The sequence below is a fragment of the Polyodon spathula genome, chromosome 6, assembly GCF_017654505.1.
Source record: "Polyodon spathula isolate WHYD16114869_AA chromosome 6, ASM1765450v1, whole genome shotgun sequence".
Lineage (NCBI taxonomy): Eukaryota > Metazoa > Chordata > Actinopteri > Acipenseriformes > Polyodontidae > Polyodon > Polyodon spathula.
The window spans coordinates 8,454,630-8,476,725 of NC_054539.1; the positions used below are offsets into that span (position 1 = coordinate 8,454,630).

Sequence of the window (22,096 nt, forward strand, 5' to 3'; positions counted from 1 at the left end):
TGCTGACAGTTGGCACTGTGTAAACTGTGCTGTGCGTTTCGCTAATGCACAACTGTCCCTCCCAGTGGGCTTGTGTGTGTCTTGCGCAGTGCACACTGTTGCCGGTAACCTACCTGGCCCTGCCAGTCTGTCGTATTGATCAAGATGATGCTCTCTGGCAGCTGCTCGTCAGAGATCAGGGTTTGGTTCAGCTGGTCATACACGGATTTTCGAGGGACCTGCAAAGACCGTACCAATCACACTTTAACAGCATCCTTCATCAAACAGCAGTCCAAGATGCTTTTACAAAACCAAGCCTTGGGACACTTTCACAAAACACTTCTTCTTGGTGGCAGTCTGATAAATCTGTATTAACACAGATATATTAATATATACTCAAAAAGAACTCGATAAGTTAGGCTAGCTGAGCTGATTTCTACAAAACTATACTGGAATATGTCTTAAAATATTGTTTTGTGAAACAGGTAGAAATAATAAAGCTTCCTATCTACAATAAGTCCTAGAGGTGCTTTATGAAAAGGACCCCTGATAACATAAATGGTATACAACAAATGATAAAATGTTTTTACTAAAGGTTTAACTGAAAACAATTGTTAAGAAGATCTAAGTCACTGTGCATTAATACCACACGTGAAAACAGAATTAACGGTCAAATCTGAAATACATACAAACACAGAATTTACAAGTCAATAGGGTATCCTTTTACTGACCATAAACTGTAGATTGGTAATTGAAAATATGACGAAACACCTAGACCCTTCAAAAGATACTGCAATCTCAATTAGGTTTACCTTGATAGAAAAAAAGAGATACTTCTTATTGCTGAAATAATTTTCCTCAATCTTATGCCTTCTGTCATGTCTCTTCCTGCCAAGGCAGAATCGGTTGCTTCTTTGCTCTTAAATTCTATAAGCACCTGTAAGTTTTTTTTTATTTTTTTTATTGTTGGGCCACTTTATTTAAGGGAAACAAATAAAATATAAAACAAACTGTAGACCCTTAAATGCACAAGGGTGTTCAAACAGAAGGAAACTTGGTAATCCAAGGTGGATTAACCTTACAGCATTAAAATAAAATAGATTAATCAAAGGCTTTCTGTGCAATTTACATTTGCGACAGTTCACTGTTTTGTCGTGTCAAGTCAAAACAACAACATGACTTTGCTATGGTTCATTAAACTGGAAATTACTGTTTTCCTGGTCCATTAAAACCAGATGAAATTGCAACATGCACATCCTAAAACCACCACCAGAGAAAGCAATCTATTTATACAGGAAATGTCCCTCTCACTCCGATGCACACTTAGATCCTTCCGTCACAAAAACAAATTAAATAAATGTGCAGCAAATTATGTTCTGTTTTAAGAAATTTTAGAGGAGCCTCACATTTAATCCAAGACTCTCTACTGACTATTTACTACTGCTATTTTAATACATTGCAGTATATGTAACTTTTGAATACAACAATACTAAGAATTAAAGTATTTTCAAGTTGTTCTTTCTTTTAACCAGTGCAGACAGTGTACACAGTTTAAAATCTCACAACGGGTGCAAGTAACCATGTATACAAGAACTGTAAAGAATAATCATTAGCTGAATCTTTGTTTATTGCCAATTACCTGTGTGTTGAGCCTAGAGTCTGGTGAACTCTCACTGTCTATGCTGTTTGTTCGGTCAATCTGTGCTTTTGAGTTCTGACGATCTTTCATCGAAGTGCTTCGGGGGCGTCTGTGCTGCTTAATTTCGACTTTGCTGAATAAAAAATAAAATACAAAATAAAACATGTCTGACACAATAAGACAGCACCATTACTCACGCTTAAATCACAACCCAAATGCAACTAGCTACTATGCAACCTTCAGCATACATTAATGTAAGGATTTTTTTAAAGGTCATTTATACTTGCATAAACACACCAACCAAAAAATCTATGAAAAGCATCAACTAAAAATGACAAAACATCCCACAACGCAGACAGGAAGTTACTATCCCTCATGGTCTTTACTAGACAAAAATACATATTTTAAACACTTGTGAATCAGATTCATTTACCTGGGTGACACAAGGTTCTGGGACTCTGTTTTACTGAGCTTCCCAACAGAAGAAGTCAGTTTATCTGTGCTGATGTCCCAGGTGCTGGCATCTCCAATGCCTAAATCTTCCTCCTCAGCCTCCTAAAGGAATCAGGAAATTCTGAGTTAAAACACTGTGAACAGCTGCAAACAATGCAAACAGGAATATACCTGATTAGTTCCGCATATCTGTGTGAGAAGATCAATCCTACAGGTTATCTGCAGCATTGTGCAGCCTACCCTAAAGTCATCCAGATGAAGTAATTTTAAACCCAAGTGGAGCACTCTCCAAAGACAATAAAAACAATGTGTTTGTGGGCATGAGGGTGGATCGGGATAAAATACTAGATTGTGTAATTTGGAAAGAAAATCAAGTCTGATATCAAATTGTTTTGTAACACATACGAACAACCCTTATAAGGGCGTGCAAATGTATCTCAATGAAGTGGTGAACCAGAGAAACGAACAGTAAACAGCTAGATGTGGCGACTTGTATACACTGGCTAGGCGCAAGTCAACAAATGTAAAGACACAAGGTAGAGAGTCGCTTACCCCCGTCGTGGATTCCACAACAACCTCTTCCAAATGCCTGGAGGGGGCAGGTTTGCTCTTCTCACTTTCAAGGAATTCAGCAGCCTGCAGGTTGAATGGACAATCCAAAAATATTAATCTGAAATGGAATTTATTAAAAGCATGCATGTGCAGTTTAGTTATTTATTTTAACAAATTAAAATCACATCTAAAAATAAATAAATAAATAAATAAATCAGGCACATTGTATGAACCTTTAATATCAACCCAGTGAAACTCAGAATATGCACTTTCAGTAGTTTTCAGTTCTTGGCTCCAGTTTGTGATTCCATCAGCATTCTTTAGTCTACATGTTTGCCTTCCACAAATTATGGCACAATAAGTGCTGGTATTTTGAATTTGGAAACGTACTGCAGCTGGACATGCAATCATCAAGCCAATGATCAAGCTACACTAATTCTACAGCATGGGTCAGAACTTTGACAGTGTATGTGTAATATATATATATGATCTGATCCTGCTGGTATCTGATGTCAGGGGTGAAAATATGTAGCAATTAGTTACATTAAAGTGTTTACATTCCCCCTCTAAAAGCAAGTGTGAAAACTCAAACACATCACAGACAGCAAACAAGAGCTGACACCATTAACATTCTTGCTTGAACGGAACAGAAGTAAAATATAATATTTAATTCAATTTATAAGAAAATAAAAAAGTAAATCATTAATTGCTTTGAATGTTTGAACCATAGGACAGGCCCCAGAGAGCCAGCCAGGATCAGTAGCCTCAGCCACATAGAAAAGAAAAGACCTTTAATATATGAAAGGTCCACTTTCACACACTTTCACACAGCCACTGCCTCAATGAATCTATCCATCAATCATTCAATCAGTACCTGATGCTGAATCTCCTTTAACTGATTCTGAATTCATTTAGAAAAAGTGAAAAATTCAAAAGTGAAAGGAACGCAAATCCTTATTTCACCCCACCGGTTTAGTAATGTTAGTTAGAGGGAAACAGAATCATCAAGCAGACATTCAGCTCAATAGATAACACTATTAGACAAGACAGAGAATTGCATTATAACCCTTAACTCATTATCCTATGGTACTGTAGATGCCCTCTACGCTACCAGAGATTTTTTGTCTTGAAACTCACTTAAATTATGACTTTGGAGGGTGGGTGGGTGTGTGTGTGTGTGTGTGATTTGATTAGCTTAAACCACCCCCCTGGGGAAAAAAACCCTGCTAGATGTTATTATACTTATTCTAAAGGGTAATCTCCAGAAACCATAGATAGGTGCTTGATTCAACCTAGGGCAATTCCCCACTGCTATTAAAATGTTCCAAAATCCAACTGTGGCTTATCCGCTCAGTTCAGGACATGCGCTACAGCAAAATGAAAGAACAACACATTGTAAAACTCAAACCATTTATTATTATACTAGAAAGAGGGCTGGGAACCCAGAGTGCCACACTCACAGGACTGGCATGGTCTCTGTTCTGGCTGTGCAGGCTCCCAATCTCTGTCTGTGAGCTGGAGTGTGACATTCCCTCAAAGAATGGCCTGTAAAAAAATAAAAAAAATAATAACAATTACATTACATTTACTGGTAACAGAGCAGAATACAATTTACATGCATTAATGTAAATTATTTATCAAGTTATACGCCTTTGCATAAACAACCATTGACCGTTGAAACTATTGCCCAATAAAAAAAGTACACTTGACTTAATATTTAAAGTAGTAATAGTAGTATTTGTATTTCATATCCCCATACAGTATTCAATTACAGTGGTGGACAATGTATCAATACAGTATTTAAAAAAAAAACAAAAAAAAAAACACAGCAATGCAAGACTCCTCATAAAACAAGCACATTTTTGATTAAAAGTTCAGTAAAATGTATTATCATTTTACGTTTACACGTTTAAACTTTTACAGCCTTAAATGAAATGTTTGCTACAGTATTTACTCTGCGATCTATCTGCTGAAACTAGTTTTTCTTTACTTGAGTTTAGGCTTCGGCGTGCTGAGGACACTCTCGTTGTCCTCCATTTCAGGCCCGCTGTCGCTGGGGTTGTAGATCTCCAAACTGTCATAAAGCAGATCCAGATCCTCCTCCACCTCCTGGGTCTGGTCCACTGGGTCAGAATCCAGAACCTGCAGCAACACACAACAGCTGTCATCTTTAAGTCCTGAATCAAAGGTTTTAACCATTTCTGCATGTCAGTTTAACATTCTCCGAGATGTCATGCTAGGATATCATGCACAGGGGATCCATTCATTCTGCTAACAAGAAAATAGGAAGCAGCAACCGGATTAACATATCAAAAATACTGGCAATTAATAACCCACTTAAGAACCACATAGTAAAACACAGCATGACACATAGTTATGCGGTTACAAAACAAACAAAAAAACAAACAAAAAACCTTTCATGGGGCTCTGAATCCAAGACTAGAAGAGCAAAACGATATAAATAAAACCAGACAGACAACAGATAAGAGTGGCTAGGCCTAATGCCTCCAGTATTCCTGCCCAAGGAGTCTGGGAGAGGAACAGGCTAGAAGCTATTAAATATTTCACATTAACCAAAGCAAGACAGTTCAATTAATTGTGTTGAGGTTTTTTTTTATTTTTTTGATAGTTTAGATACAATTGTATCATATTAAATAATCATTGTCATGAAACAGCAGATTAAATAGAGCCAGGAGACGCCATTTATTTTTTTGTAGCTCAAATAAAACCATAAATTAGAACAATACAGCACAGTGTAAAGTGAGTTAATCAGGTGAGGAACGTGTCCAGAGCACATTTGACTGTTATGTAATAAAACCAAATAAAGGCTACTGCCTATCTTACTGCCAGACACTTGCCAGTGTAAAGATTTATAGGCTTGTGTCTATTATATTATAAACAATGATATACAGTGACATTTATAGAATGGTGTTACAGAACACATGGTAAAGTTTGCAAGAAATGCATTACAGGACTGCGTCTCTTGTTGTCCGTATCACAGCATTATATTTCTAAACATACTGCTCTCTTTTGAAATAGTCAAATCACACCTCAGGGGTCACAAATCAACTGGATAATCATTTCTAACCCCACAATGAACCACTCATTACAGTCAGAGTACCAGCATTGTTGCAGGAGGGAGCATGAACTGGACAAACTGTGATGTTTGGAAGAAGAAAAAAAATGTTTTACCTGGAGTAAAGCTGCAAAAAGCAATTCCCTAACTCATTTACCTATGACGTGTGACTAAAAGAATATCAAAACTATTGGGAACATGTTGAAAAAATATTGCAGTGATATGGAAACAAATACGGAAACAGTGTTCTGTAACACTAGTTCTGAATGTACTGGTTTCATCAAGCACTCAGTTATGCTTTATTTCTACCCTTTCAACCTTGAAAAAGCCGCTCTTTACAAACTTTTTCACAGCTTCAATAGATAGCCTTTAAAATGGAGATCACTGAACTTGTATTAAAAAAAAAAAAAAAAAAAAAAAAAAAAAAAAAAGATACAAAACACAGCAGGGCACATTCCAGACCTGCAGAAGCATTAATACATATATTAAACAACCAAAAGGCTCTCTAGAGTCATTAAGACTTGTGTTTGCCACATTTAATTAATAAAGCATACACTCACCTCATCTGTAACTTTGAACCTCTTCAGTAGGGCTACAAACTTCTGCTTGAAATTCGGTTGCTGAGAAAGAAAAAAATATCTAGCTAAAATATCTATCTATCCATATATATACATATATCTATCTATCCATATATATATATAGATAGATATATATATATATAGATATATATATATATATATATATAGAATATATATATATATAATATATATATATATATTATATTATATATTATATTTAAATTAAAATGTAAAACATTAAGCCGGAACAGATTGCTTTTCTGCTGTTGTAAATAAATCACCCACAAATCCTAAAATCTAATTAAAACTTTTGTGCAGTAAACAAATGTAATGATTGATTGAGTTGTCAAAACACTCTTCTGCTGGATTCAAGTTTATTTAGGATTTATATTGAAGTTACTTAGTGATAGTGGTAATTAAATCACAAGTTCTACTTCTTCAGTGACAATTGGAAACAGAAAGAAAGAGTTCCACTGCTGAATTAAAAAAAAAAAAAAAATGCATAAACCCAATTCTTGCTGTCAGGCTAACACTATATATACACTGATGAAGGCTGACAGTATCTATTAGAGCACCAAGACCCTGAACAACCTGCTGCTTAATATCCATGTCCTAGCTGTGGCCTTTAACTTTGTCTGCCATAATTACAAACAGATCAATAAGGCTCCCTGGAAGGCATATGCATTGTTCACAGATGAGTTGCCTGCGCCTGAAGAACACTCTGCAAGCACTGCTGCAGCTTGTTTGATATCAGTAAGAAAGCAGGTGAACCAGTAACACACGTACTGTACACAATTACACAAAGCGAGAACAGGTGTGTGGCAGGGCAGCAGCACTGCTGCTGTAAAGAGTGTGTGTGTCGGAATGTAAGGTTGGCAGGGATGGGATGAAATCTGTCCCTGCCAATCACAAATGTGGCCATTCACCAAATACGAACCTGATGCTAATTCGGGAGTGGCCACATGTATAAAAAGGAAGCAAAATCCTTTGTTTGGTGGAGTTTGGAGGCAAGCGTTTACACTGCGAGTTTGGGTAAATGCCCCTGCCTACAACTGTTTAATCTTTTTTTTCAACCCTTTATTTCTTTAAATAAAAGTGCGCACCCGTGCTTAAACGGCAGCATTCTAGCTCTGGGTGTAATTCCTGCCAGTAGTCAGCCTGGGCCATGATGCTACCCTGTCATATGTGAATGTGAAGCACAGGACTTTGCCATGTTTTAGCTATAGCAAGAACTTAGTTATGCAAAGGTGCAAGATTTGTTATTTGCACAGTTGCTGCAGCAGGGAACATACACACGGACAGATTAGTGCACACCTCTGTACTGTAACTACGGATTATCCAAAGAGGGTTAAAAAGACACCCATGGCAAGACAGACTGTGTTTACAAAAAGTTCAGAGCCACTGTGTTAGCAACACTCACCCGGGTCATAGACGTCGTTCTGATCATTTTCCTTCGGGATTTCTTAGGTTTTCTTACTTCATCATCTTCATAATACAGATCCTGAAATACATTTAAAAAAAATGTAATAAATGCAACTTTTATACTTTGTTTCTTCTGCTCTAGGATACAGCTCTCAACAGCACACACGTGGATCCGATCCTGAACACTAAATGAAATATTTAAGGAGAGTTTTCCTGTAAAAGCGCAATTTAGAAAAATAACAATAACAGTTTATAATTTATGGAGTGCTTTCCTATCTCAGAATAACAAAGTGCTGTACATTAAAGATAAACATTATCACATCTGCATATATATATAAAAATCCAACTTGAATTTTAGCAGCTGTTCAAATCACGCCGTCTTCAGTGGGAGTTGCTGTGTTGCACAGTCACATGATCAAATAACCGCTCATGTGGTGTGTTTTTGGAAGCCGATTTCTCAGTGTTTCTCTTGGTGTTTAAAGCTAGAGACCTTGAAAATAAGAACCCGGATATCAGTTTCTTACCAATTCTGTTATGTTAACACATGTTATATGCGCCTTCCTCTCCAAAAAATATCCACTTTGGGGGTAGACAGTCCTTAAAAGAATCAGTTCCTAAGTGGTAATGTTTCTGGTAATTTCTGTATTTCTTATTTGGTTTTGTTTGTTTGATGGGCAGCTTGGGACTTAGTGAGGACTTAGTGGGGAGAAAACATACAGCAGTAAGAAGTGTAATGACTGCTGCTATCTGGTGATATTAATAACAATTTAAATGGGAAAAGAGTTTGGATTAAAAATACAACTGAATGCTTTCTTGGATGTAGACCTGCATACAGGACGTAATATCAACCTATATCAGTAAAGGCTGCAATTTTTTTTTTTTAATTCTGAAAAAACTAAAACTCTGTTCCCTGGTGATTTTCGTTTCTACCTTAAAAACTACCAGTACAGTCTACTGATAGCTAATCCTTTTGGAAATTGTTATCCATGACAGGAAAACTGCTTAAGAAAGTGATATTAAGCAGCCACGGTTTTAGTACAGAGTGTCATATTTCAATATGACATTTCAATATAGATGCAGAACGGACAAAGAAGTTAACTTAACGTATCTGTAGCCCGAGACTTTTCAAGTCAGTTACCATAGCAGATATGGGTCAAGAAGAGCTACTTCCTTGTAGTGACCCCTGGGCAACGTCTCTGACGGTAAAAAGCTCTTCAAATCGAACGTACCATGCAATGCTTAAGCAAAGCAATGTTGGGCTTGGTTAGTACTTGGATGGGAGACCACCTGGGAATACTGAGTGCTGTAGGCTACATGTTAAGCTCATATGAATATATATATATATATATATATATATATATATATATATATATATATATATATATATATATATATATATATATATATATATATATATATATATATACATATATTTTTGCATAGCAGAAAACACTGTCAAAGAAAAATAAAGCTTTTTTGCCACAGAATCATAGTAAATACTCCTAAGTAGTACATTTATTGTTATTTATTTATAATTAATGTGTTTAACAAAATAGCATAAAGTTTATTTTATACATGTAATTAAATTGATTCAGCATAGCTCTCTTCAGAGCACTAATGAACATATCTGGATGTGCCACGGCGCAATCAGATGGATGGAAATATTGGCTAGCAAGCATTTTATCCGTGACTAATGTTACACTCCTTCTGTAAGTTTAAAAAAATAAAAAATAAAATAAAAAAACACATTTAGGAATGTAATGCTAGTGTGATTTAATGTATAAAATGAGCTTTTCATTTGCTATGGGTGTCACTGAAAAGCAGGTCTTTCTGTGCTCTCGCTCTGTGGTCGTCCTTCCCTCCACATACACAGGGCATTTGAGTGTAGGTGTACAGGTAGACAGACTCCTACTGCCCAGCTGTTTCATCTATTCCAGGTTTTAATATGTGCTTCATTAGCCACAGTGTATAGGTAACAAGCGCAGGTGTGTCTTATTAAAACACAGTAAAACCAGGAATGGATCAAATCACTATGAAATGGGAGTCACATTTCCATCCCTGGTGTATAAAGAGTATCGGGGGCTTAATTCAAAGTTTCTAACGACAACAGAATACCACACAGGCTCTGAAGGCATATGTGTTATAAGGTGGAGATATTTTAAGTTTAAAAGCCCAGAATTGTGGCTGATTATTAAAGCAAACAAAAAGGCTAAAACCCGAATCCCCAGATGTAAAAATGAGAAACAGTTTTCAAAAACAAAGGATCGAGATTAGAACACATGCAATGGGTACACTGCCTTACAGGACCGGAGAAGAAACTAATATCGGTGCTGACAAGAAATAAAATAAAATCCAGCAAGTAAAAACCTGTGAATAGGAGAAAAGTAATTATAGCCCACACAAGGCTATAAAAAAGGTTTAAAAATGACTTAATCACAAGCTGTAATCATGAGCCAAAAACAGAGTAGCTAAAAAGGCTGACAACAAAGCAGCATTGAAACCACAGCATGCTGGATCTGATCCTGACCTGGCCGTGCACAGCATCATCACTGGCCTCCTGTTCAGAAGAAAAGCTATCGTCTTCTTCCTCGGAGTAGTTATCAGGCGATCGATCTTTAAAAAGACAAAAAAAAAGAAAACTACATAACAGCCTTGTGGAAATCCACACAGAAGCCATGTTACTTATCGTTTAACACATTTGCTAGCTCAGACCCCTAGCAACAAACAATAAACAGACACCAATCTGCAAACCTCTCCGACCTCAAGCTCTACAGAGATTTATGATGCTGTGCATTAGTTACAGTGGTTTTAAAGAGGAGGTCAGTGTGCACTATCAGACCCAGGGGGCTCCTGAGCATTACACAGTGTTCTACTGGCTTTGTAAGCACTCTGTCTAGTATATCACAGACAAGAGATTATTGAATTTGAAGTGGCTGAAGGGGTTGCAGCATGCAGGAGCATGGGTAAATCCTGACAGTCTTGGCTCACTGCCTTTGATGTCACACAGAAGCGGGAATCAGGCAGACACAGGGCCTGAAATTGTGGCCGTAAGAATTCCAAAAAAAGAGACAAGATTTCAATTAGCAAAGGGTGGCATCTGAGCAAAATGTTTTTTTCTTTTCAGTGAGAGTAGTGTATGGAAAGAATGTTGCCCCCCCTTGACAGGATACAAGTCCTTTATAAACCTGGGGTTTATCAGTTACAAAACAAAGAACGTCAAGAAAAATCGGAGTTCCACAAAGCAGCAGTAATAGTTGGCAATGATTTCCTATCTGTGATGCAACAAACTAAAACACCTGTACATCAGGAATTGAATTCAGCTTAGGGAGAAAGAATGGAAAAAACAGGCAGATGCTATTTTTATATTTTAATAATTCCAGGTATTGCTTATTACAGTTGTACTCTTAATATGTTACTTAAATTTGCTTGTAAATGTGTTCCAAACTGCACTGAAAGGAACATTTCCTTGAAGTTCATTATAAATTTGTTTAGGTGGGGTCACAAGGAACCTTGTGTGTATCCTGAAAAATTTAGTGAACTAGTCAAGCTACAAGGCTAAATCCACCCAGTTAATCACTAATTGATTGATTATGTTCACTGTTATATAAAAGCAAAATCATACAAGTAATATGCTACTTTTTGTGGGGGTTTTGTGCAACAGGGAGGGACAAGCAGCTTTTTAAGACAGCAAAGTAGTTTTTTCTTGCATTTTGCCCCTTAGACAAGAAGTTTTTTTTTTTTTTTTTTTTTTAATTCCACAATTGTAGCCAGAAAGAGATTTAAATTATACTGAGAACATGTCAAGTAAGCAAATTTGACCTAACAAAAAGAAAACTATGGCATTCATTTCTTTGGCGCAAAAAGATTATTTTTCGACACTGGATAAACTCTGCTCCATAGCTATTACAGAAAGTGGTATGCAGAATGTATTTAGAGATAGCAGTACATGTGAAAATGTTTACTGGCTCAAGCAATAACAACATGTCTTTTGTAAAAACTCCAATGTATAAGATGTTATTTATTTTGTATTATGTTTATGGGTTATCTAGCTATATGTTTTCCCCCTGCACCTACACCTGACAATGTAAATATTACTGAGAAAAAAAAACAAAAAAAAACACAAGAGAATAATAATGTAATCGTTCCTTCCTGAAACTGGGTTCTTGCTAGCTTTATACCATTGCAATGGTTTTATTCATGCTTTTGTACTTCTTTGAAACTGAGTCCATGAATGTTTAAGAGCAAGCCTTTTGTATTACACTATGCTGTATTTTGACATTTTATATAAATTGTTAATAACCTTTTACACAATGTTGATCAAATCAATAATGCAGCACCTGTAAGCAAGTCACTGCAGCTGTAACAAAAAGTGCAACACTTGCTGAAAACCCACCGTTGTTTTCTGTACTTGAAAGATAAATCTTGGACGTGTCTTTAGAACTGTACTCCCCCGTGTGTCAGGAACAACAGAAGCTTAATCAGTCAATGAACACACAACGGAAACAATTGAAAGAGACAGTTTTGAGGGGGTAATGGTCGGTCCTTCCTACCTGACGCTTTTGTTTTTGGCCCTGCTGGCACGCTGCCGTACTCGTGGTCAATTGGCTGGCTGGAGAGAGAGTACACACTGATCTCAGCAGCTCGGACTGGGGCATCCTTCACATTGCTGTGGAGACCCAGAATCTGACCTCCGTCTGTAGGGTGTTGCATTACCTGAATTCACAGTAAAAAAAGAAGAAACATATCTCTACAAGAAGAGGTACAAACTTAAAACCAGCTTTAAAATGTAACTATAAACATCTATCACCCTTAAATATTCAAAGCACACAATTACAGCAGGGGCTCAACTCAATTTGGCAGATCTAATTGGTGTATAAAATAGAAACCATCATGTGCCAGGGTTATGAAGGCCATAGTTATGTTTCAAGTGGATTTTTGCAAAACACTGGTATTTAGCTCTACCACCGTCTAGACCTATTTAATAAAAGTCATGGAGTACCTATGAGCTCAGACTTGTTTCTGATCAGCTGAAGTACTAGTCTGCATCAGAAAGAAGTCATTAGACTTCAGCTATAAGCTTTTCTCATAAAACCTGCTTTGTGAGCCAAACTACTATTCTCCCCGTCACCATGACCACCAGTAGCAACAGGAGGTTATAACAGTCTTTAACAAGCTGTCTTATTATACGTGATATAACAGAAGAAGCTTTTTCCCCATCACCATGACCACCAGTAGCAACAGGAGGTTATAACAGTCTTTAACAAGCTGTCTTATTATACGTGATATAACAGAAGAAGCTTTTTCCCCATCACCATGACCACCAGTAGCAATAGGAGGTTATAACAGTCTTTAACAAGCTGTCTTATTATACGTGATATAACAGAAGAAACTTTTTCCCCATCACCATGACCACCAGTAGCAATAGGAGGTTATAACAGTCTTTAACAAGCTGTCTTATTATACGTGATATAACAGAAGCAGCTGCCTGGTTTGTTAATACTGATGTAATTGGCTCATGAATGCCACAACCTTAAAATATTTTAAAACTATTAAACATGTTTGTACTTACAAAGAGAACTCAGGTTTCGAAGTGTCAAAACAACCTGATAAATAATTTCAATTTGGTTAAGCTGGTAGGACTGGCTCATTCTTTTTAATTAATACACTGCTGTTCTGCCTAAAGCTATTCAGTCATACTTGTTAATGGTGAGGATAGACATTAAACTGTGTCAGTACTCACTGTTTCTGTTCAAGGATAAAATACCAGGCAGGCTCTTTTTTATGACTGGTCTAATTTTTCTGACGATTACCTTCACTTTAGATATGAGGAATTTAATGAAGAGGCCATATCGCAAGTGGAGTCCTGGGTATTTCCTAAAGCCTAAATAATGCCTCAATACTAAAAAAAACTTCTACTTACACAGAGCTGTTCTGCAGTTCAGGTACCTCGTATACAAAAGCGATCATGATTTGTGAAGTGTTTGTAAAACATTTAAATAAATAAAAAAGAACCAGTAATGTTTATTTTATTAGGATTTCATTGGGGGTTTGTGTATTTGTGTAAAGTTCACTATTTTAACTACCGTTAGGTCCTAAAAATGTAGTAAAAACACTAAAAATAAAGTTTTAGTATTTAAAAATATTGAATACACTAGTCTGTCTAATGCTGTTTGTTCTGTTTGTTTAGTAATGTGTTCACAGTGTGTTCATAAAGTTTATTCAAAGCCTATTCCTGGCTTTGTTAGAAGAGAGCACTGTGCCTGTGTTATCATTGGTATATGCTGAAATAAAGTTGCTGACTGTAAAATCAGACTGTATCCAGTTGTTTTGTTTCTTCAACACGTCATTCAAACCGGACTAGTTGCTATTGTGGTTACTGTATTGCTGCAAACAGCAAACACTATTCTGGATTTTTTATTCATTTTATTTGCTATCCTAAATCTAAAATGGGTAGATTCAGTGTATAGGACAGCGAGGAAACTGACAGACAATATTCAGAAGGCGTCCACAAGAGCGCAGATTTTCAGTCATCAAGCAGAAAAAAGATAAACACACACACAAATCCTGTATTTTTCCGGCTGATTGATTTGGAATAGTGATTAAACATTATTTGAAAGATAACATTCAAGGTCCTTTACTGGAGATTAGGTCCTCCATTTTCTATTATTTAGTAAACAAGCAGACTATGTGGGGTTAATGGACAATAAACACCCTACCTCTACTTGTTCCCAAAATTCCTAGAACATGGATAACATTTTTGGGCAATGACTGCACTTAAAGAGACTCACAGTATCTGTAGAAAGAGATTTAATAAGTAAGGAGGCTGAGTGAAACTGATAATAAAACTAAAAGTCCCAACGCCATCAGCAAGACTGCTGTCCCAAATGACTTGGCAGGCAGTGAATAATAAGAGATTGAGACAAGCTTTCCTCAGAACAATGTGATAATTTCAGATATTCAATAAAAGGGCAAATGGGGCCAGCTTTTCTATTGCTGCAGAGGTTCCAGAACAGCACTTCCATCGAGATGGAAAGGGCATGGCATCCAAAGAACGACAAAAAAAATACTAAACGTTCCTGCCACCCACACAAAAGCAACACAGTAAGTGTGGCACAGTGCAGCGCATTAACAGCCTGCCTTTAATGATCACCAGCCTTTTGGTGTACATCTGAGCCCCAGGCTTGTACTGAATGCAGCCCAGATTAACAAACAAACAGAGTACTGGAAATTCAGATGTGCCCAAGTGGTCTATAGTACACAGAGCACATATGCAATATGTTCTATACTTTTAGTAATCAAGCACCTGGCTGACATGGTTTCATTCCTTCTAAAGGACTGGTTGCTTGGCGATTACACTGGGTTGATTTTCTTTGGCGATTCAATGAAATACAGCAAATAAAATCAGATAAATCATCTTTAATGAAATCATGAGCTACTGCAAAGAATCTTTACCTGGGCAACCTTGGCTGCAAAACTGAAATACACACACCAAAACAAACGTCACCAAAAGGAGTACAACCTTTTATATAAATGTATCCTGGTGCCTGTTTTTGTCTCTTACCTCAGCCATGTTGATTACTCCCACAGCCAGTGTCTTGTAGCCCAGAATAGTGCGGTTTTTATATCTCTTTCTCCGCTGCAACATTATCTGAAGCCTGTTTGCATCTCTCTTGAGGAAATGTGGATACTACCAAATTAAACAAACACGGAGATGTTTTTAAAAAGGCTCTCATAATTGTCCTTAGCTTTTTTTTTTTTTTTTTTAAAGAGCATACATTTTGTTTTATTGGTCCTGTATAATCAAACAGTAATGTTTTTCCAAAATTGTGAATTTTATCAATACAAAAAAAAGAAAAAGTAAATGGGAGTTTATCATTTGATTTTCAGAGGTGTGTCTTGACAAATAAATACTTTAGGATACTGTAATCCTACTTGATGTCAGGAAGAACATAACATGTCATAGTTTGCTGTATGGTTACACCACCTCACATACTAAGCTTACGGCTTTGCATTTTCACAACAATACAATAGCACAAGCAAACTAATGCCCATGTTCAAATGGAACGCACATGCAAAACAACTTATTCTATACTCAGACGGATTGGACAAACAGGAAGTATTTTGAGTAATTTAGCACTCCCAGGCTTTGTACAAGTTTAAACCGAAAAGCTAAATAAAAACAAAAAATATATATATTTTAAGTAATTAACCGAGTGTGCAAATAACACTGAAATACAACATCTTTCTGACCAAACTATATGGATTATATATTGCAAGAATGGCATAAGACATGTCTGCAGCAAGGATTTAAAAAGCTTATATAAAAGCACCTTTTAAATGTATTTCAATGTATTTTAAAACATTTCAAAGAAAAACAATTGGCGTAACATTAAATGTAGTTTCCAGCTGAGCCATGTGCTTTATAACATTAAAATTACAGTATAAACCTGGACCTTTAAGAACCTGAAGACAAAGTGAACAGAAAATAGAAAAGGCAAATGACAATTATATATATATATATATAAGATCAGAAGTAAATTTGAACTGAAAAGTCCCGAATGATGAGTCTGCTGTAAACATGTCCTTTAGAATTGGACAAGGAGGACTCAAAGATGATGCCTATTAAGGTGGGAATGATTGAAGTCTTCAGCATCTTAGAAAGAACTGACACCGCTGTTGATGGAAACCTATACTTTAAGCACAGAACAGAAACCAGTACCGGAGGACACACTTGGACATTAAGTAGAGAGGACAGAGGGAAGGAGACCCTTCCTCCTACAGAGTGGTAAGGGTATGGAATGGGCTACCTAATCATGTTGTTAAAGAAGAATCACTTGGATCCTTTAAGACTCGACTTAAAGTTCTGAGATCAATTAGCAACTATGAATCGGGCGATCATTAATGGGCCGAACTGCCTCCTCCTGTTTATTATGTTCTTGTATTCAAAGAAAAACAGTAGCTTTCAAAGCCCAAACCTTTCAAGCTGACTGGGATTCAAATTCAGCTATAACACCTGAGCTCAGAGGCCTGCTCCTATCTGGTGAACTCCTTCATAGCTCATAGAGAATACTCTTAATTCTTTCTTAAGACGCAATCCTCTCAAATACCTGTTTCTTAAAAAACGACAATAATTTGGAACTTTTGATTCTATTACAGGAGTACTTTCTTTTTGAAAAACTGCAGTGCAATGTTGTTTGAACAGAAACGGAGTCACAACATCTAAAGAAAGTGTATGTGCACTTCCCCACACCAGCAGGAGGGTGCACTGCATTGTGTGATCTAAAGTACTGTACAGTATGTACAGTGCGGTCCTTCCTGTATCAGCATAGATACCCCTCCCTTTTGTGACGGGGTACTCTTCTGGTTTAAGTGGAAGTCTACTCAGCCGAATGTAGAGATGTAATTGCAATACTGCCGGGAATTGCTGGGAATTGTCCAAGAGAGATATCTGAACATCTCCTTCACAGAAGGGATGTAAATCTGCTGCAAAGTCTTTTTCCCAGAATGCCCACCAAGTTATCACTTTGGCAGCTATTGCAGACGTGGCTAGAGAAGCATCTGTACACCAAACACTTACTATAAACCCTCTGTGATAGCTGATCAGAGCTGTTATTTTTCCCATCATGAATGGAACTGATTGCAACAGAGAGATGCAGGCAATATGCAGAAATTCAGAATAAATTCAAAAGGATCCCTTTTGCTTGGAAATTTAACTAAAAATAAATAAATAAATAAATAAAAAAACAGCCTTGTGAGGGATAACCAGTCTAAACAAAAGTGTGTGCAGCATATCATATGTTTATAATCATGAGGGTATTAGGCTGCTGTAAAGAGAGTTACCTGTAAAGAGAATGTCAGCTCCAGATCAGTCTCCATCAGCCCACTGGGTGGAAGGTGATATTCATTTGATCTCAGGATCCGTTTTGAGCCCTGCAACAAAAGGCAACACATTTGAGATATCCAGTCTGCTAAGGTGATATTATACAAACAAAAAAGCATGGGAATTCACCAATGGGTAAATTAGTTGAAATTTTATTCACTACTAAACGGTATACCACCCCACCAATGGACATTTGAAAAACAATTTGGGCAAGAGCAGTAAAACACATTATTAAACAACCAGGCACGAGGCATTTAGAAATCACAGCTTTATTACATGAGCTTACCACTGTGCTTTAGAGTTTCACTCAAACAAGATGTCACCTGGCAACGATGGATTTCCAGGTGAGCTTCTCTTGTGTAACTGTTCTCTGTGCACGGAAACCACATTTTCAAGAGCTGTCTGCAAAAACAGCAAGAAAACCCTACGCATGGCTAATTTACATATTGACCTCCCCCTTTTCCCTTCATCTGCATAAAGAAATTTAAAATACTTTTATCTACAAAGACAACTAGAAGAAGGAGGAGGAGGAGCTGGATGTCAACTGTCAACTTTCACCAAGGTCAGTAAGACCAAAAGAAGCAGGATATTAGTTTTCAAACTAACCATAACATCATGATGGTAAAACAGAGGCGATAACCAAAAGATGGGAAGGTTTTTCCATCCCATATTTCGTAGTCTAGGCAGTGATACAGTTACCACAAATGTCACTATCCAGTAAACATGGCCCCTCTCTCTGAACCCTACAGTCTCTGTAAAATAAGACAACAGATTGCTTTCCAGTGTGGGTAAAAGGGTGTTGACAACACAATAACTGGAATTGAGCTGATAATTATTGAAGCAAGAATACTCAACATGAGAATAGGCTCCGTGATAGAGGGTATTATTTATATTTCTGTCACTTATTTATCAATGAAGATATAGAATATGAGTTTTACTTTTATTTACATACATTAAGATGTATTACCTGGCTGTAGCTGACAGGCTTACTGTTTTCAAGTGTTCATAGTACCGTAGACAGCACTAGACCACTTGACTTAGATTCTTAGTTATATAGTCTATTTTTAAAAGGAGTTAACACAGTTAGCCAGAACCGATACTTTACAGAGCAATACAGTATTATGATTGTTCATTTATGTGTGTCATGCATTTAAGGGCATCTTTATAAAATTATACATAACTTCAAAAACACTCAAATCAAGGTAAAACCATGAGAAACAAGCACCCCGTTCACATTTACCGAGTCGGCCTTGGGCCGCCTCAAAATTTCCGTTCACAGTTGGGGTTTTAGGGGGTCTAATTGCGTGGCTGAAAAGGAAGCCTAAATTGCGGCGAAGTGCTTGTCGGGAATGTAAACAGGGACGTAAACACCGCATTCCCGGAAGTCAACATAAGAGATTGAGCTGGGAGATTTGCAGACGTAAATATGGCAATCTTATTTTTTGCAACACTGTTGGTACTGTACTTACTGCATAAGATACGATAAAGGCGTGTGTTGACAGTGCAGTCGGTTACTGTGGAAAGAAGCAGTCGTGTTGTATCATGTATAAATATATCAAACAAGGACGTGTACATTACATTAGTCGCAATACAGATTATTATATTAATGGTGACTGAAGATGCAACGTCGTATGCATTATTTATCAATATTGAGATTTACAATCTTAGCTACAATCTGAAATGTGTGTGTGTGTATATATATATATATAGATATATAGATATACACACACACACACACACACACACACACACACACAGCGCAAGTTTTACCGTTTTAATGAAAGCTGTACGATGAAGAAATACTTGGCATTCATGACTGACCCAGCATCATCATCGTCAAAAGTGTTGGTGTATTCAGTGCATTCCCCATTGCTATTTAACGGGACCGATAAGTCAAAATTTGAAATATCTGGGTCCAACCGCCGAGTATTTGTAAGCCGCAGAGAGGGTGAGCGCATGAGTTCTGCATGTGTGGTTCCCACTGTCAAGCATGGAGGAGGCAGTGTCATGGTCTGGGGTTGCTTTGCTGGTGACATAGTTGGTGATCTTTACCAAGTTCATGGCAAGCTCAACCAGCATGGCTATCATAGCATACTTCAGAGGCATGCCGTTCCATCAGGATTACGGCTAGTTAGGCAGTCCTTCATTCTTCAGCAAGATAATGACCCGAAACACACCTCAAAGTTGTGCAAGAACTATCTGGCGAAGAAGGAAAGTGAAGGACAACACAATCTAATGACCTGGCCTGCCCAGTCTCCAGACCTCAATCCCATAGAACTATGGGACGAACTGGACAGAACAGTCAAAGCAAAGCTACCCACAAGTGCCCTGCATCTCTGGGAATTGCTGCAGAAGAGCTGGGCAGACATGTCGGGTGATTTCCTGCTGAAACTTGTTAACCGAATGCCTCGTGTTTGTGAGGCTGTTATTAAGGCAAAGGGTGGCTATTTTGAGGAATCCAAGATTTAGAGACAATTTTCAATTTTCTTGAACACTGCTTTGATACTCCTTATGTTTTCTTTTGTATACTGTAACATGTGTTTTCATTTTCAAGTATTTACAGAAACGAACACAACGTAAAACATTGTCAATTATGAAAAAAACCTTGTTTCCAGCAAGTGTGCTCAAACTTTTGACTGGTACTGTACATCTATAAAGAGGTATGTGAAAAATATAGCGAACAAGGGGTGGGGCTTGGCTGGAGATGCAGGACTGTCCTTTTGCGATTCAATACATTTTAAACCCGTTTTACTCCAGGGGGGAAAAAAAAAAGATATGCTTGTTCACTGCAAAGTTAGCATGGGAAAACATATTTATCTATAGGAAATATCAACCACATAAACTACAATTGTGTGGGTATGAGAATGTTGGTAAATGTAAGCATTATGGCAGTTATGTTTGTATACAAAACATTATGTCTTTTGCAGGGTTTATATATAAGTAAGTATTTGGATACATATCCTTTGGCCCTATAAATTTCAAAATCACCAGACAATAGGCACCAGTATTTATTTAGCTTTCCTGAGGTAGTGTCAGGTTACATTTTCAAACATGCAATCATTTATTTCAAGCAGACGCCAGCTGATAAACACAGTGCTTGTGCTATTGAAGAATATGAACAATGGCCTGTTTACCCTGCAGGCCACTCAGCTTTCTGACTATTCTTTCTTCTGCAAATTAATTAGTTTTTCCATAGGTCTCGAACACCTTGGATACAATAAATGACACCATCTTCAATCTCAACTTATGGTCTGACTCGCAAGTAGTTTGGCTGTATTTCAGCTTCGTTATCCAGACGCACTTCTAAGGTTAAAAGGAGTGCCATTCAAATTTTACAGCCCCTACAGTATATTTAACATTGGCACTGTTATTATTGGCTCCCTTTTTCCTTTGTTCAGTAGAGTTTTGTTCTTTGCTTGTTTTTTCATAGTTTAAATGGGATGCATGGAATCCTGGATTCGGCCTGAATACCTACTTTTTGAGGAGGTTTCGGATTCTGCCAAATACTTAGGATTCGGTGAACCGAATCTGAATCCTATATCCGTCCAGACACACATCCATTTTAATACCCCAACAGAAGTGGGGGTGGGGGACCCCCCCCCAATGTGTGGAGTTCTTTAAATAAGAGACACGATTCTGGTATTGAATGTAACAGTTGTATTTAATAACAAGAACATGTTTGATGAACTCTGGTCGCAGCTCTCAACTCCCTAAACATGTCACTCAGATGCTGAATGCAAACCCCCGTATGGAACACCACATCACATCACACTTTTCATGGAGTACAGTTATGCATTAAACCTGTACTATATAGTAACAGCAAACTGTTGTAGACTTTAGTGCTTTGTCTGTTAAACGTGTTCTAGAGATTATACTGAGAGGGAAAAAAAAAAAAAAACCTGTGTACAAAAAAATAAATATATATATGTACATAACTTTACAATTGTTAAATGCGCAAGACGTTGTTGAACAATATGCTTTAGTAAATTCAATTACGTTACTGTAATGTGCCAATACAAGTTGAACCATTTGGGAACTGCTGAGTTTAATAAACTATTTCCAAGCCTATTTGACATGTGTTACACACATGGTGCATTTAAATCAACATGGTTTTTTTTGCAAGGACATTCAGGTCACTCATCGCAGTAATGTTTTCCTCATAGCTTTCAGATCATGTGACACAGGTTGAAACATCATTAAAGAAAATAGAGAGTTAGGCAAAGATGCAGCTCTCCTTTCTTGTAAAGGTAAACAGTTCTGTAGTTTGACGTTTGAGGGGGCTAGCGGTAAACTGTGTAAGTTTTAAACTGAAATCTTATTCAGGGATATATTTCCACTCGGTAATAAAGAACACTACAGTATTAACTAAAAGGCTCAAAGCTATAGATTGTTTGTGTCCCTTGTTAGTAGCTGCCAGTCTGTTTTTCATTCAACTGTTTCCTTCAGTTTTCTTAACAATTTTGTAGATTCAGTATCCGGTTCGCCATTTGGTCGAATATGTTGAGATGGATTCAGTG

At 37.2% G+C, this 22,096-nt stretch overlaps 1 protein-coding gene across 2 annotated transcripts in view; it reads right to left on the reverse strand.

The window, feature by feature from the left end:
- The window catches only part of zmp:0000000755 (phosphofurin acidic cluster sorting protein 2), a 77,030-nt gene that overhangs the window by 14,899 nt on the left and 40,035 nt on the right, over positions 1–22,096 (reverse strand). For both annotated transcript variants that reach the window (XM_041251966.1, XM_041251967.1), the window contains exons 3-14: positions 17,540–17,629; positions 15,261–15,386; positions 12,250–12,412; positions 10,227–10,312; positions 7,698–7,778; positions 6,260–6,319; positions 4,614–4,765; positions 4,084–4,168; positions 2,624–2,707; positions 2,052–2,173; positions 1,619–1,751; positions 114–218 (exon numbers count right to left, since the gene is read on the reverse strand). In XM_041251966.1, the coding sequence (XP_041107900.1) occupies positions 114–218; positions 1,619–1,751; positions 2,052–2,173; positions 2,624–2,707; positions 4,084–4,168; positions 4,614–4,765; positions 6,260–6,319; positions 7,698–7,778; positions 10,227–10,312; positions 12,250–12,412; positions 15,261–15,386; positions 17,540–17,629 (1,287 nt within the window). The remainder of the gene's footprint in view (positions 1–113; positions 219–1,618; positions 1,752–2,051; positions 2,174–2,623; positions 2,708–4,083; positions 4,169–4,613; positions 4,766–6,259; positions 6,320–7,697; positions 7,779–10,226; positions 10,313–12,249; positions 12,413–15,260; positions 15,387–17,539; positions 17,630–22,096) is intronic.